This window comes from Aythya fuligula, chromosome 4 (assembly GCF_009819795.1).
Source record: "Aythya fuligula isolate bAytFul2 chromosome 4, bAytFul2.pri, whole genome shotgun sequence".
Classification (NCBI taxonomy): domain Eukaryota; kingdom Metazoa; phylum Chordata; class Aves; order Anseriformes; family Anatidae; genus Aythya; species Aythya fuligula.
The window spans coordinates 52513866-52527339 of NC_045562.1; the positions used below are offsets into that span (position 1 = coordinate 52513866).

Sequence of the window (13474 nt, forward strand, 5' to 3'; positions counted from 1 at the left end):
CTGGGCAGATTGTTAGTTGCCTTCTGGTCCTATGTAAGGAAATAAGGCTTCTCCCAAGTTTTATTCTGTTACTGATGATGCTGGGACAGATGCTGTGGAGTGCTCAGAGCCATGCCCTTTGCCAGGAAAGCTTTGTTGTCCCTGCACACAGAAATGCCTGAAGCAAGGCTGCTGCTGGGGATGGAGGAGCCACCAGCCTGCTCAGCCTTCTCCAGGTGCCTGCTGCTGGCCTGCCCTGTGGGGGTGCTCCTGGGAGCGTGGCATCGGGGTGACTTCAGGAATTAAGGAAATTGGAAGTATTGTTTGCACGCTGTCAAAATGGGAGAGGGTGGCTTGCTAGCTAATTTTGATTGATGACTTGAAAGCAGATGGTGCTGGCAGGGCTGGGGATGATGCACTGCCGCCAGTTTCGAGGAACTCACATTTCCTCCTCTGTCTCAGCAGATTTATAGACGTGGGCCCTGATCATCTAAAGGTTTATGCATATTCACAATTACCATATGTAATTAGCTGATTTACTTTGTTCAAGCTGTTCAGGTACTTAAAGTGAAACACTGGCGTGTGCGCCTGAAACACCGCTCTGCGGGCTTTATTAGCTCAGTCAAAATTGATGTAGTAGCTGGTGTTTCATTCGCTGCTGTAACGGTGCTGTAATTTCATACCGCCTTGTTTGCACATGCATGCTGTTACACACAGAAATATTTACAGAAGCAGCAGGACCAAACGCCAGAGTCGGGAGGTGCTTGTGAGAGGTGTTTGTGTTGAGGCCACGTTGCCTGAGCCGAGGGGTCCAGGGCCCTCCTGGCAGCTCCATCCCAGCACCCACCGGCAGTACCCACATCAGGAACTGCTGCTTTTTGCACTTCCTTAGGTTGACAGAGTGTGAGTGAGATTTCACAGGACAAAGAAAAGATGTTTCTCACAGCTTAGGGGGCTTAACAGGCCAAACAGGAGAGAGGCATTAACACTTCTTCAAGACATCCGTGGTGGAGAGTGTTAGGTGACCTGGGGTTGCTACCAGCTCTGTCAGAAAATGAAAGCGATGCGTTTTGACTAAAAGGAACATTTTTGTGGGCAGTATTTGCCCTTTGGCAAGTGCAGAGCTCTCATCAGGACTGCTGTCATCCTCCTCTAACAGGGACAACAGGAGCAGAGAGGGAGGTGGGCCCCTCGCCATGACTATGGTGACTTGGTCCCTTGGCTGCTGTTAGGCCTGCAGGGACAGAGGAATGTCGCCTCTGCCTGAAAAGCAGGCATGCTCATTAAGTGCCAGTGCTGTCCTCCTTCCACATGGCTCTCCTTTGGTCAGAAAACTGAATTTATGCTTGTGAGAGAAGTGAGGCTCAGCGGGCTGCCCTGAGTCCATGCCTCTCCCTTTAAAGGCCTGCTGAAAATACTCTCGCCTAAGGTGTTTCCAACTTACAGGGCATAGTTGTGAGTGTTGTTTAATCGTGACTGAAATCTTGTCTTTGATCCTGACAGAACTCAGTCTTTAACACCATTTTCATCATTCAACTCATTTTTATCTCTACAATCCTTGGAGCGTTTCACAGGGAGGTGAGGTGCTGGCTAAATGCATGTAGTGTTACTTTACAGACCCCCTTAAGGCCTGAAATCCTCACATCTGATTCTAGGCCTCAGGGAATCTCGCTGCAGGGTGAGATTTCACGTGGCTATGGGGGCTGGTCAGCAAAACCCATAAGGGCTGGGTGGCACAGAGCCAGAGCCCTGCCTGTCCTGGTGTCCTGTGTAGTTGGTTGTGGCAGTCACAGTCAGTCTCTGAGGCTGTTAAAACTTGAGTTGCTGGCAGTGCACTACATCTTCCAAGCCCCTGTGACTTGCTTTGGTGGCTTTGCCCCATCTTGTTTTTTAATAACAATATGTTTCCGATAGCTTTCTGGCTACCAGAAGGTGCGAGTTATCATCTGTGTTTGTGCAGCCCCTCAGAGGTGATGGCTTTGTCTAATCCTGGTACCGCACAGTGCTCCAGGGGCTGGGCAGGTTGCTGCTTCGTTAAGTGGGTTGCACAGCATGAGCAATTCAGCAAAACAGCACAGGCTACTGCTCCTGGGATCATCTTGTTAAGGAACACATAAATCACTCATTTACGTGTCCTCAAAGGAGTATTACTGATTTGAGGTTAATGCTCATAAATGGTAATAAATAGCCATGCAACTAATGGTACCACAGATGACTTTCAGTGCTGTTTAAGTTAATGTGAGCACTGGTTTCAGCTCTTACATCTGCCCTCTGAAAGAACAGGCTTGTTCCAGCAGTGAGGTGTGTGCAGCAGGCTCCCTGTCTCTGCATCTTTGTTAGCCTGCAGCGATGGTCACTGCCAGCAAGTTTGGCGTGTGTGTGATTCCAGCTGGGAATCTTCATTTTGCTTTTGAACCATTCAGCTAGGAGGAAAGAAGCCCTTTTAAAGCAAGGCTTGGCACACGTGCGGAGAAGCAAAGAAGCACCATCTTTTTCCAGGACACTCAATGCCTCAGTGAGCTTGCAGTGCAGTGCAAGGGAAGAAGTTGCTGGGAGGCTCTTGTGGATTGTGGCTGAAGTACTCAAGCATGAAGCTGGAGCTAGGAAACCTCCAGGCATCCTCCTTAATAGACAGCACCTTCCTGGACTATTACACTGGACTAAACCACAGTCTCTGGTTTTCCACAGTGACTTCAGGACAAACATCTTCAACTCAATTAGCTTCTACAGTGAATGAAGAACTTGGCAATCCATGCTAAGTTGAACCCTGCTAGGGATATTTACAGACTTTACATATTTTTTGAAATATTCCTATATACAAATCACATGGTTTAGGAGGGAAGGGGGACGTTATGGTTCTTTTTGTCCACATGGGATATCCCTCCAATTTCTTCAACAGTTAGGGTGTTGCTGGCAATTGGTTACATGTAAAGAGGAAAGGCAGTGAAAGGGGCTTCGGGTGTAGCAGGCTGCTGGGGGCTTCTGCTTCCCTGGTCAGTTCTAATTCCAGTTAGCAACTCACCACCACTCTGCTAGAGAAGCAGAGTCACAAAGAAATCTGCAGACAGCACAAGGGTCCCAAAGTAGGATGGGGTGGTGGCTGCTCAGAGGACATGAAAAGGCAGAGGTGCAAAACCAGAGAGTGCAGTGTCTGCACTCAACTTGTGGTGACTGGTTGGTACAGTGCAAATTATCTCTTTTGTAGGGCATCCTTATTTAACTTTTGAAAAAAGAAGGTCAGAAATTTAGGCCAATTAATGTGAGCAAAGCTCAGCAGGTTCACATCTCCCTTATGCAACCAGATCTCTAATTATTATCTGCATATTTTAAACACTTTTTACAGTCCTTTGAAATACATTGTTCTCTACCTAATGCTGTATGCTGTTTCTCAGCTTTTCTATCATTTAAGAGCTTCGCATGTTTTCTTTTTTGTCTTATTCTGCAGTTCTCTCCTCTCCTTTGTCTTCAATAAAATATTTGAGTAAATTTTTTTGGTGTATTTACAAATGCAGTTGGAATTACAGGTTGTAAGTTCAATGAATCGCCAGTGTTATGAAACTGTAACGAGCTCTTTAATTGTATAGGTTAAGCATCAAACCTTAGCTATGTTTTAGGGTATGCAGTTTATTAATTTTGTAGATTTGCTTTGTCTAAGGCATGCTTTATTGTCTGGCAGCTGAGACGTAACACTTGTTAAATTAAAGCAGGATTTACTGTTTTGCAGGTACTACTGTTTCTAACGTGTTAATTCGTTTTGTCTGTGCAGAGACTTTGCTTATGTGGCAAGAGACAAGGACACAAGAATTCTGAAATGTCATGTGTTTCGATGTGACACACCAGCAAAAGCCATCGCCACAAGTTTACACGAAATCTGTTCAAAGGCAAGTAGATTTAAAGGCAGCTGCATTAGTCTGCTGGGAGATCCCTGAGCACAATGCATGATCAGTGATCTTACGCACCGTTGGTTTATTTTTTCTCTCTGGCAATAGGAAATGGTGTAGAGAATTGCTAAAGGAAAGGACACGAATGGGCATGGTGGGAGGGTGAGCATAAAGATCTGGGTTCAAAATGGAAAAAGAACATGCAGTTTCAATGACAGTGAAATGTGATATGAAACTTCGTATCAGACCTTGTTTGAATGGTAATCTTCAAGCATGAAAACAGTTGCTAACATGATAGTGCCCAATTAAAAAAAAACAGTGAGATGGAAGGAGTTAAGCTACTGTAGTTACAAATAAATGAAGGATCTTGGTACCTGTAGTAGTTCAGTCTGTAATGCTGGAGAGGACTGTTCTTTTCTGTCCTTTCACCCTACATATCTGTCGCCATTCCCTGGTTATTAATTTTGGTTTTCATGAATGGTCAGCTCATGAGTGTCCCCTGTACGGTCATTTCATGCAGTGTTAAGGCAGCACATCCTTTACAGCAGGAAAATCTGTTTGAAAGGCTTTATAGCAAGAAACTTAAAACAGACTGCTTGAAACTATTTTGAATTCTCTTACTGAGCTGTGGTGAACTTGAGACTATATTTGCTTTTTTAAAAATATTACACTGCTCATTCTGGTTTTTGTTAAAACATGTCACATTGCACCAGAGGAAGAGGGGACAGTGGGGACAGAAGAACACGATCAGTTCTCCCTGTGTAACTTGTCCTCCTCATGAGTCACAGCTCTTCCAGAAAAGCTCATTATTAAACCCTTGGGTTTTAAAATTCTGCTGATTTATTTTATGCCTGTGCTTGTTTCCTTTTTACATTTTGTGTTCATGTTAGTGAGTGAAGGTCAGAGATGTCAAGTTCCTCTCTGTAGCCAGCTGTATAGTCTAAAAATGTTTAATTTTTACAACACTGCAGACAGGGCTACTGAATTCGTGATGTTTCACACCAACAAAGTGCAAATTTACCCTGTATTTATTACTGTGACCTTCCTGGCAGCAGGGTTTGCCCGAGGCAGCAGCAGAAGGTTGTCCTTGTGCAATGCTGCCCGGGGACACGCTCGGCTCCCTAGCCACAGGGGCTGAGGCTGGCGAAGCCTGGACCTGCTGTGTCCCTCGTCCTCCAGCTTTCAGTTCTCGCAGGTGTTTCTAGCAAGTCTAGCAGGGAAAAACGTGCTATGTGGGCCCTGCCACAGCTGCTTCTACCCAGCCAGCGCAGCATCTAGGAAATGCCACGGCGGCTATACACAGGGGTATCTGTGCTGTCAGCAAGGCAGCAGAGCTGTCACGTGTGTAATTGTGGCATGAAACTCCCAGCAATAATTTGGGATCAGAGAGCAACTGAGCGTTTTCAGCCATAGCTAAGTGTAACACGGAATGAAATAGGGTTGTGCTGTTAGGCAGAGCCTGTTCCTTCGTAGTTCAGCAATAGGTATAACCCTGATTCAGCCAGCTCTTGGCATGTGCTCTCTGGCACACCGGACCCCTTTGCTGAGTCAGGGCTTATCCCTAAGCTAGTTCATATCATTTTTCATCCTCGGGGGAAGTACTGTCATATGTCCCTGTAACAGAAAATACTTACAAATATGAAACCTAGAAGGAAAAAAAAGAAAGAAGTTTGCCAGAAGTATCTTCAGACCAAGCGTTGTCTGCTGGAACACTAGTTATCTCTGTAGCTTAATTACAATTGATAGTCATCAGTGTGAAGAAGTAGATAAAAATGTTTCATACATGAGCTTTGGAAAACCTCCTTTAGCTTCCCTGGGTCCCTCCTCAGTCACACATTTTTAGGGAATAATCATCCAAAGTGCCTATTTTGATGTGTTTTCTTCTAGTGCTAGTATTGTACATTTTGGGGAGGAACACGTTCCATTTTGCGTGGGATTTTTAATTCCGGAAGAAACATAAAAATGGAGGAAAAAATGACACGTAGCAGAAGATAGATCAGAGGAACATAAATAATGAACACACTTCTTTGTACATTAAATATTTATATTTCTTGCTTTGTTACTCCTCCCTGCAATTTTTCTGTTGATAAAAATGGCTGTGTTTTTTTTAATTTATTTATTTTCCTCTTCCATTTGTCTCTCACCTAGGCTTGGGCGTCTCTTAGGCTCGTAATGTAGATAAAGAATGGTGAATAAACTGGCAGCAAATTAAAGTTCTTTACAAAGTATAACCTGTTTAGTTATGTAATTCCTGACTAATTTCTGGAATGAGGGTTGTAATAGGAGTAAAGTTATACTTGGAGATACTACTGCACTACATTTTTGAAAAAATGTCACGTTATCACTGTCTTACTCAGATTATGGCTGAACGGAAGAATGCTAAAGCTATGGCTTGCAGCTCACTACAAGAGAGGAGTAACGTCACCCTTGATGTTCCTCTGCAAGGTACTATACATTACAGCTTAAATCCTTGGGATTGTGGTATTTTAGATATGTTTCATTGCTGCTGCTGCTTTTGACCAAAATGGGTGGAGAGTTTGGGAGTGTAATCCTGTTTTAACTACTGAATCTGGTAAGCTGGTATTGTATGAAACATTTCTAATTCTTGGTCATGTTTATAGTAATGCAGTCATGACAGCTTGTGCATTCCAAAATACGAATTTTGCAAACACAAAATCTTACTTATGGCTACTTGCACGTATATCCTGCTCACATCAAAATACTCCTGACTTTAGACTGCACAAGTTGGCCAAATATGCCCTAAGAGCACACTACGCTCCAGTTAACCACATAGATTCAGAGGAGCTGTAGGACACCTCCCCCTAGGTTTTATCATCAATTTTAGCAGCTTCCAAGGCAAGAGGTGCAAGTGGGTTGCCATCCAACCTAAGGGTCTTCTTTACACACTCTACTGCATGGTAAAAGCAAGTTGCCTTTGCATGCCTTTGTTGGTTCTAGCTGAATAGCTGCTGTTTTGAAAGTATTCCCGGAGAACAAATGTACTATGTGCGAGCTTACAAGAAAATACATGCTTTTAGATCCACCAGTTCATACTAAAGAGCTTACCCTTAATCCATCAACATGTGTAATTTTCTGCTCAGGCAGAAGTATTGATTACTTGTAGCCTGTGCTTAACACATTAACAGGGATGGTATTAAAACAGTTTCCAGACTTTACATGGTTATGCAATGAAACTCAGGTCTGTATGTCTCAGAGGCATGTTCATTTATATTCCTTGTTGTTTTTTTTTAATGTGTCAGCAATACAATGTGACCCTATTTTTAGCGTAAATGAAGAAGAATTGAAGTGAAGAATTAGATGATGCAACATTCTAATTCTCTTAGAAATTATTTGTCATTATTCTTGTCAGAGGAAGTGTCGATTTGTTTTAATCAATACAATATCTGCAGAGTATAATGACTAGGTAAACTATTTTATGTTATTGATGAAATAAAAGTCTTTTTCCCAGCCGTGAGTAGTGATAAACAGAAATCTATCTTTGCTCCCATGCAGTAGATTTCCCAACACCAAAGACAGAACTGGTGCAGAAGTTCCACGTCCAGTACCTGGGCATGCTGCCTGTAGCTAAACCTGTGGGTATGTACCACTGTGACTTCTGACTTCAAAGGTAACTTCCATAAACTCTAAGGACTGGATTCTGGCTCGCCAAGTGTAAATGCATGATTTTCAAAGGGTAGCACTTCTTGAACGTCAGTCATAACAGCCAGACTTGAAGACGTCTTAGTGTTCAACACTTTATGTAAATGTGTGTTTTGCAACCAGGGTATTTTGGGAGCTGCTAAGAAAGCATTTTCTTTATACTGCTTTCTCTGAATATGAGCTCTGCTACTAATGAGAAGGGCCTTAGAGAACTGAAATGGTGCAGCAGCTAAACACTTTTTTTTCTAAGCCAGAGGCACCTGTTTTGCTTTTGCAGATGAAGAAAACTAACTTCACAACCCATCATCAAATTCTTTTTAATGATTCCAAAACAATGTGTTTTCTGTACTCCTATGTGCAAATAGAATTGTTACTGTTCACTTACATGCATTTTCTTCTGTTTCAGGGATGGATACTCTGAACAGTGCTATTGAAAGTCTGATGGCTTCCTCTAGCCAGGAGGACTGGATGCCAGTTACCATGAATGTTGCCGACGCTACTGTCACAGTCATCAATGAAAGAGTAAGGCAGACTGTCTTGTTTAAAACATATTTAACATGAGTGTTGAAAGCCGGGAACATACAAGCTCTAGAAGAAAGTGTTCGTTTTTACTAGAATTCATTTACTTACTTTACATTTTATTTCTTTCCAGGGCTGTGAGTCTGCACACATATGTGTTTTATAGAGGCTGTTACTGCTTGTTTCAGCTTTGGCTTTATTTACCATTCCAAGCATATTCTCAGAAATATAAATTATAAGTATTCATTAGATACTTAAATTCAGTGTTATCCTTTCTAGAAGTTTTGAGCCTAAAATATTGCAGGATAAGCCCTAAGCAGCAATCCAACTTTATTCTTGGTATTGAAGCCAAAGGTAATACTACAATTTGTTTCACATCCCGTCCTTTTATCTACATCTGTTGATGACATGCTAAAGCAACATTTCTATACACCAGTGATAGGGGAATATCTTTTGAAGTCACAATAGCCATGCATTCTTCACAAAATTACTACAACAGTTTTAAACGTGCAGTACTTAAAGATGCACAAGGTGCTCAGTGGTGATGCTCCAAGCCCTTGTGTTCTGCTGATAGCTGAGAAGGAGAGATCCAGCACAGGCCTTTGGACACCGGGTATACGTAGATAGATAAAAGGAATTCCACAGTACTGCATCAGTGTTCCCTCCCTGTTTATTCAACCTAAAGTTGGTAGTAAAGTTCTGTAAAATACCCCGTAGTAATGCACATTCGTTTTATTCATAACCAGAATGAAGAGGAAATCATGGTGGAATGTCGTGTACGGTTCCTGTCCTTCATGGGAGTCGGCAAGGATGTTCACACATTCGCCTTCATTATGGATACAGGAAACCAGCATTTTGAGTGCCATGTTTTTTGGTGTGAGCCAAATGCAGCCAACGTATCAGAAGCTGTTCAGGCTGCTTGTATGGTAAGTGACCTTCAAAAGGCACCTAACAGTACGTAAGATTTTCCGCTACCTCAATAAACGTATTTCCAAATTTGCAATTATATTAATTTTCTGAGATAGAAGGAACACACAAAGCTAGTAATTGGGATTCTGATCTATTTAATGAGTTTGAAATGTCAATTTAGTGAGCAATGCCCCTTTAACGTCTTACCTCCACCAGTGTTTCAACACCTGTGTAAGGTAGAGATCTCTTCCTTTGTTACAGAAGTTACCTAGTGCTGGAAAAACACTGTGCTTAGAGCTGTGTTATACAAGGCAGTGACAGTGCACTGAAAAATAATTCCTGTTCAAGAACAGATGAATCCAGAAAACTTATTTTTCAATTTACAAAGGGTTGTTCCTATGACTTAGTATAGCACATCCGTCATGTGCTAAAGTAGAGACTGACAGACCCACGTCCCATTGACTTCAGTAGGGTTGTTTGTCACAGTTAAAATGGAGGTTTGACTGTATTTCATGAGAAAATATTAAAAATGTATTTTAAATGCTCTGAAAGTGTTGGACACAGTGAGGATTGCAGAATGCTTTTGCTCTGTTGCAGTTACGGTATCAGAAGTGCTTAGTAGCCAGACCACCTTCACAGAAAGTTCGGCCACCCCCACCTCCTGCAGATTCGGTGACAAGAAGAGTTACAACTAACGTAAAAAGAGGAGTGTTATCCCTCATTGACACTTTGAAACAGAAACGCCCCGTCACCGAGATGCCCTAGCTGCGTACAAGAGAAGATTCTCCTAACGTTTAACTGCAGATAACAGTAGCTACACTAAGGAAAATGAACTGACAACGTTTGGCCTTCCATTTCAAATTGCTGATGCTTTGTCTTCAGAGAATTTATCCTTATCAAAACAATGTTAGACAAGCATGTTCTCTCGTTCTTGCCACCATCGTGTGATATGAAAAGAAGCATGAATAATTTTTTGCTGTCAGTGAGTTACACCATGAGCAATGGAAGGTCTGCTTGACTGTAAATACATGAACATTACCGAAACTCACACAAAAAAAGAATATGGCCACGTCCTTCCCAGTGAACTCATGCTAAAGTCCTTGGAATGAGTGATGCCAGAGTTGATAGGTTCACCGTCCCGAGCTGGATTTGCCACAAACCAATCTTAAATCCTACCGCACTTTGCTCGGTTTTCAACACTGGAGTAGGTACCAAGGATCAGCTGCCGTTGAATTACTGTAGATTAAATACCAAGTTTTATTTTTTACTGAACTACACCTGTTAGTTTTAAATTGTTTGTCAGCATTGGTCTAGCAATCACTGCAGCATCTCCCTGACGTGCTTTTGAATCATTGCGTCATTTGATCGCCTGTTTCTACATTATGGTTGTAAAGAAGAATCATGTCTGATACCAAACCAATGCTGAAAAATCAAGGAGTGTTTTCAGTAATTGAGTACAGGGTGACCCACTGAAGCTTTTCATTTTTAAACGTATAAATGCAAATGTTGGCAGTTAAACTCATTGTCCCGAATCTGTCATTAATCCGTCAGAAATACAATTTGTTCCACACAGAGCTCATACCAACCAGGAATAAGAAAGAATCGGTAGTTTTACCCTCTTTAAACTCTTACAGAGACTAAAATGTTGCCTATCTTTTCCATATGAGTATTTGATTGTATGTTTAATTAATTTTCTGGTTGCACAACTCCCCCTTCCCTTCAGTTTGTTGCTGAATACTTAGGCTGTCACAAAAAGAACAATCATATTTTTTATTTGCACAATTCAATGAAATTTCTTTTACTTTTAATGCTCTGTGACAGAATAATGTGAGAGATGTTTTCTAACAGGGCAGTGCTTCAAGTGGGACAACTTAATTTCAATGCTTTTGCTCCAAAGGCCTCCTGTAATTGCCTTGATCCACACAGTAGTGCAGATCCTGACAAAGTCAGCACAGTATTGCCCCTTGAAATTGTACTTAATGCTAATCTTCAACTGCAGTTACATATCTTTAGTTTCTCCCTTCGCCATCTTCTCTTTAGACCTGCAGGTTGGTACAAATTTTGGAAATGGAAAATTGAAGACATTTTAAACTAGCATTAAAAATGTTTTGCCTCCACTTACAGGTATGTTCCAAACTGTATCTGTCTCTGAAGTCTGTAAATTTGGTCACAACGTAATTCTAAAAGAACATTGCCAATGCTGTTTTTTACAAGGACTTTTTATTTTACTCTACTAGATTGTTCTAAACAAATAATTTTATTTTTTTTTCATATTGGAAGAAATCAACAGCAATACCTGGGCAAAGCAAATTGAGAATAAAGGGGAAAATAATTATGATTCAAGACATTTCTGCATGGAAAATGTAGAACTATTAGAGTAAACTCAGCCTAAGGTATGAGCAGGTGTAGGTGAAGGCTAGCTATGCAACTGTGGACATCTAAACTGGAGGAGCTGAGCCTCCTCTGATCTCTGCATGACAGGGAGTCTGCACCCATGGCAGTGGAGCAATTCTTTCCTTTCCTGCTGCCTCCTTTGGACCAGATCTGTTGTTCATACAGTTGGAAGCGAAGTCAGATCAGCCTAATGTGAAGAAACTTAGAGAAATCAGTCAGGTCTCTGAATGTGATCCAGTTGGCTACTTGGCTGTGCGGATGACAGGTTATGCCAAGCAGGCAGGGAAAGCTGGAGGTGATGGAAGGCAAACCCACCCCATTCAGGATTTGGATTTGCAGCTGTTCTACAGAGAATTTTAAGCAGTATAATCCAGTTTGGTAGTTGTACCTACACAGTGCTGAGTCTCCCCAAGAGAGATACAGACTCTGTGTTTAAACTAAACCCCCACTTAAGAACCAGCAGTGTAAAGGTAAGAACCTGGGCGAAGAACCTTTACACATCCATGTCATCAAGGCTAGAACATCTAGTTAGCTTTCACTAGCAAAACGTGCAGCTGCAGGAAGGGCTGAAGGAGAAGACAGGTATTTGAAAAGCTGTAGTCACTTGCCAATACATGTTTTGAGTTTTGTGTCTGTTACCAAAATGCTGTTGATTTTGCAAATATTTAAGCAGTGTGCCAAATGGTCTGAATACATTTGGCCCTTTTGCTGCAGCAGAACTCCTTATTTTCAAAAAAATTAAACACACCCAGGTGTTTGCAGAATCAGAACTATTTTGCAAAGCCCATTACCTTTTGTTAAACAATCTATCAAGACACTTTCACCATGGCCAAAAATGTATGTATGCCATACGTGCGTTTGAGTAATTGTCACTGTTTTAGTTGATGTTCTAGCAACTCTTCAGTTATCTATGCATTTTTTTATAATACCTAGTGATTCTGTAGGCAGGCAGCCATGTTCAGTATGCCTTGTATGTCTGATGCCATATTTTAAATTAACCTGTTAAATACAGCTTAAAATATTTTTATTTTATTTATTCTATTTTTACTGAAATATTCTGCATTATTATGTTGATGTATTGTCTTTACTGGACGTGATCTTGTAACATTCTCTACTCTGTATACTATAGGTTGCCTAAAAAAGGCAAGCCTTGTAATTATTTGTAGTCACATTTTTATTGAAGCCTGTAGAAAAATCATGTAAAGCAAAGCTAATTTCTTAATTTTTTCAATGCAAGTAGTAAGTTAGAGGTAAGTATCACATGTCAGTCATGTCATTAATGTGCTCCCTTGCAGAAGCAAGGAGATTTATATTCACAGTCGGAAACTAGAGATAAAAGCCTTTCTTTTGAAATCTGCAGTGCTGGCTGTAGGTTTTATTTAAGCCACTTACTTTCATTTGAAGGGGGAAAATGGGATGCGGGAGATGTAAGGCCACAGAGGCCACCTACAGGGGGGTTAAGTGGGAGTAACAAAAATTGCATGGAAGGGGCATAGAATCCACTCACAATAAAATGAGTTCTTAGTGATAAACATTATGTGCAGAGCCACCTCTACCTCTTGAAACAAGAGGCCCCTCTGTGATAGGAAGAAAAGCTGGGGAGTATCTAATAGCTTAGGCCAGTTCTGTGTAATTTACTGAGAGTTTGACATCCCTTTTAATTTTATCAAGCATTTCATAGGTCATTGTTTGATTAGGGATCTAAAATTGTTAGTAAAGCACCCACAGAAAACAGAACTTTATTTCAGCAGCTAATTGGGGCTCAGCCTTTACAGTGTTACCAGTAATGCCGTGATTCCTTCCTCAGGCAGGTCAGTACGTTACTAAAACTTGTGCTGTACAATCAACAGAAGTAAGTTGGATTTATTTTAACAGCACTAAGAAAGAAGGAAACAGCCACTGTTTATTAGCAGAGCTCAGTCTTGCACAAAGCACCGAATTGACACTGAAAAGGATAATTTTCCCTGCTGTTGACCACTTCTGCACATTTAAATGTAATCTGTTCTGAGAATAAATTTAGCTGCATAAAATGATTGTCTCAACTGTTACTGGGCCATGGAACTGGAAAATTCTTTTTTTTTTTTTTTTTTTTCTTCAAATTGGGAGGGAAAAACATACTGGTTGTTTAGAGT

General features: G+C 41.3%; 1 protein-coding gene across 13 annotated transcripts in view; it reads left to right on the forward strand.

Annotated features, from left to right (window-relative positions):
* Positions 1-13372, forward strand: part of APBB2 (amyloid beta precursor protein binding family B member 2) — a 158888-nt gene extending 145516 nt beyond the window's left edge. For all 13 annotated transcript variants that reach the window (XM_032187360.1, XM_032187361.1, XM_032187364.1 and 10 more), the window contains 6 exons: positions 3746-3860; positions 6218-6305; positions 7374-7457; positions 7927-8042; positions 8786-8965; positions 9546-13372. In XM_032187360.1, coding sequence (XP_032043251.1) covers positions 3746-3860; positions 6218-6305; positions 7374-7457; positions 7927-8042; positions 8786-8965; positions 9546-9713 — 751 coding nt within the window. In that variant the 3' untranslated portion in view covers positions 9714-13372. The remainder of the gene's footprint in view (positions 1-3745; positions 3861-6217; positions 6306-7373; positions 7458-7926; positions 8043-8785; positions 8966-9545) is intronic.
* The last annotated feature ends 102 nt before the right edge of the window (positions 13373-13474 follow it).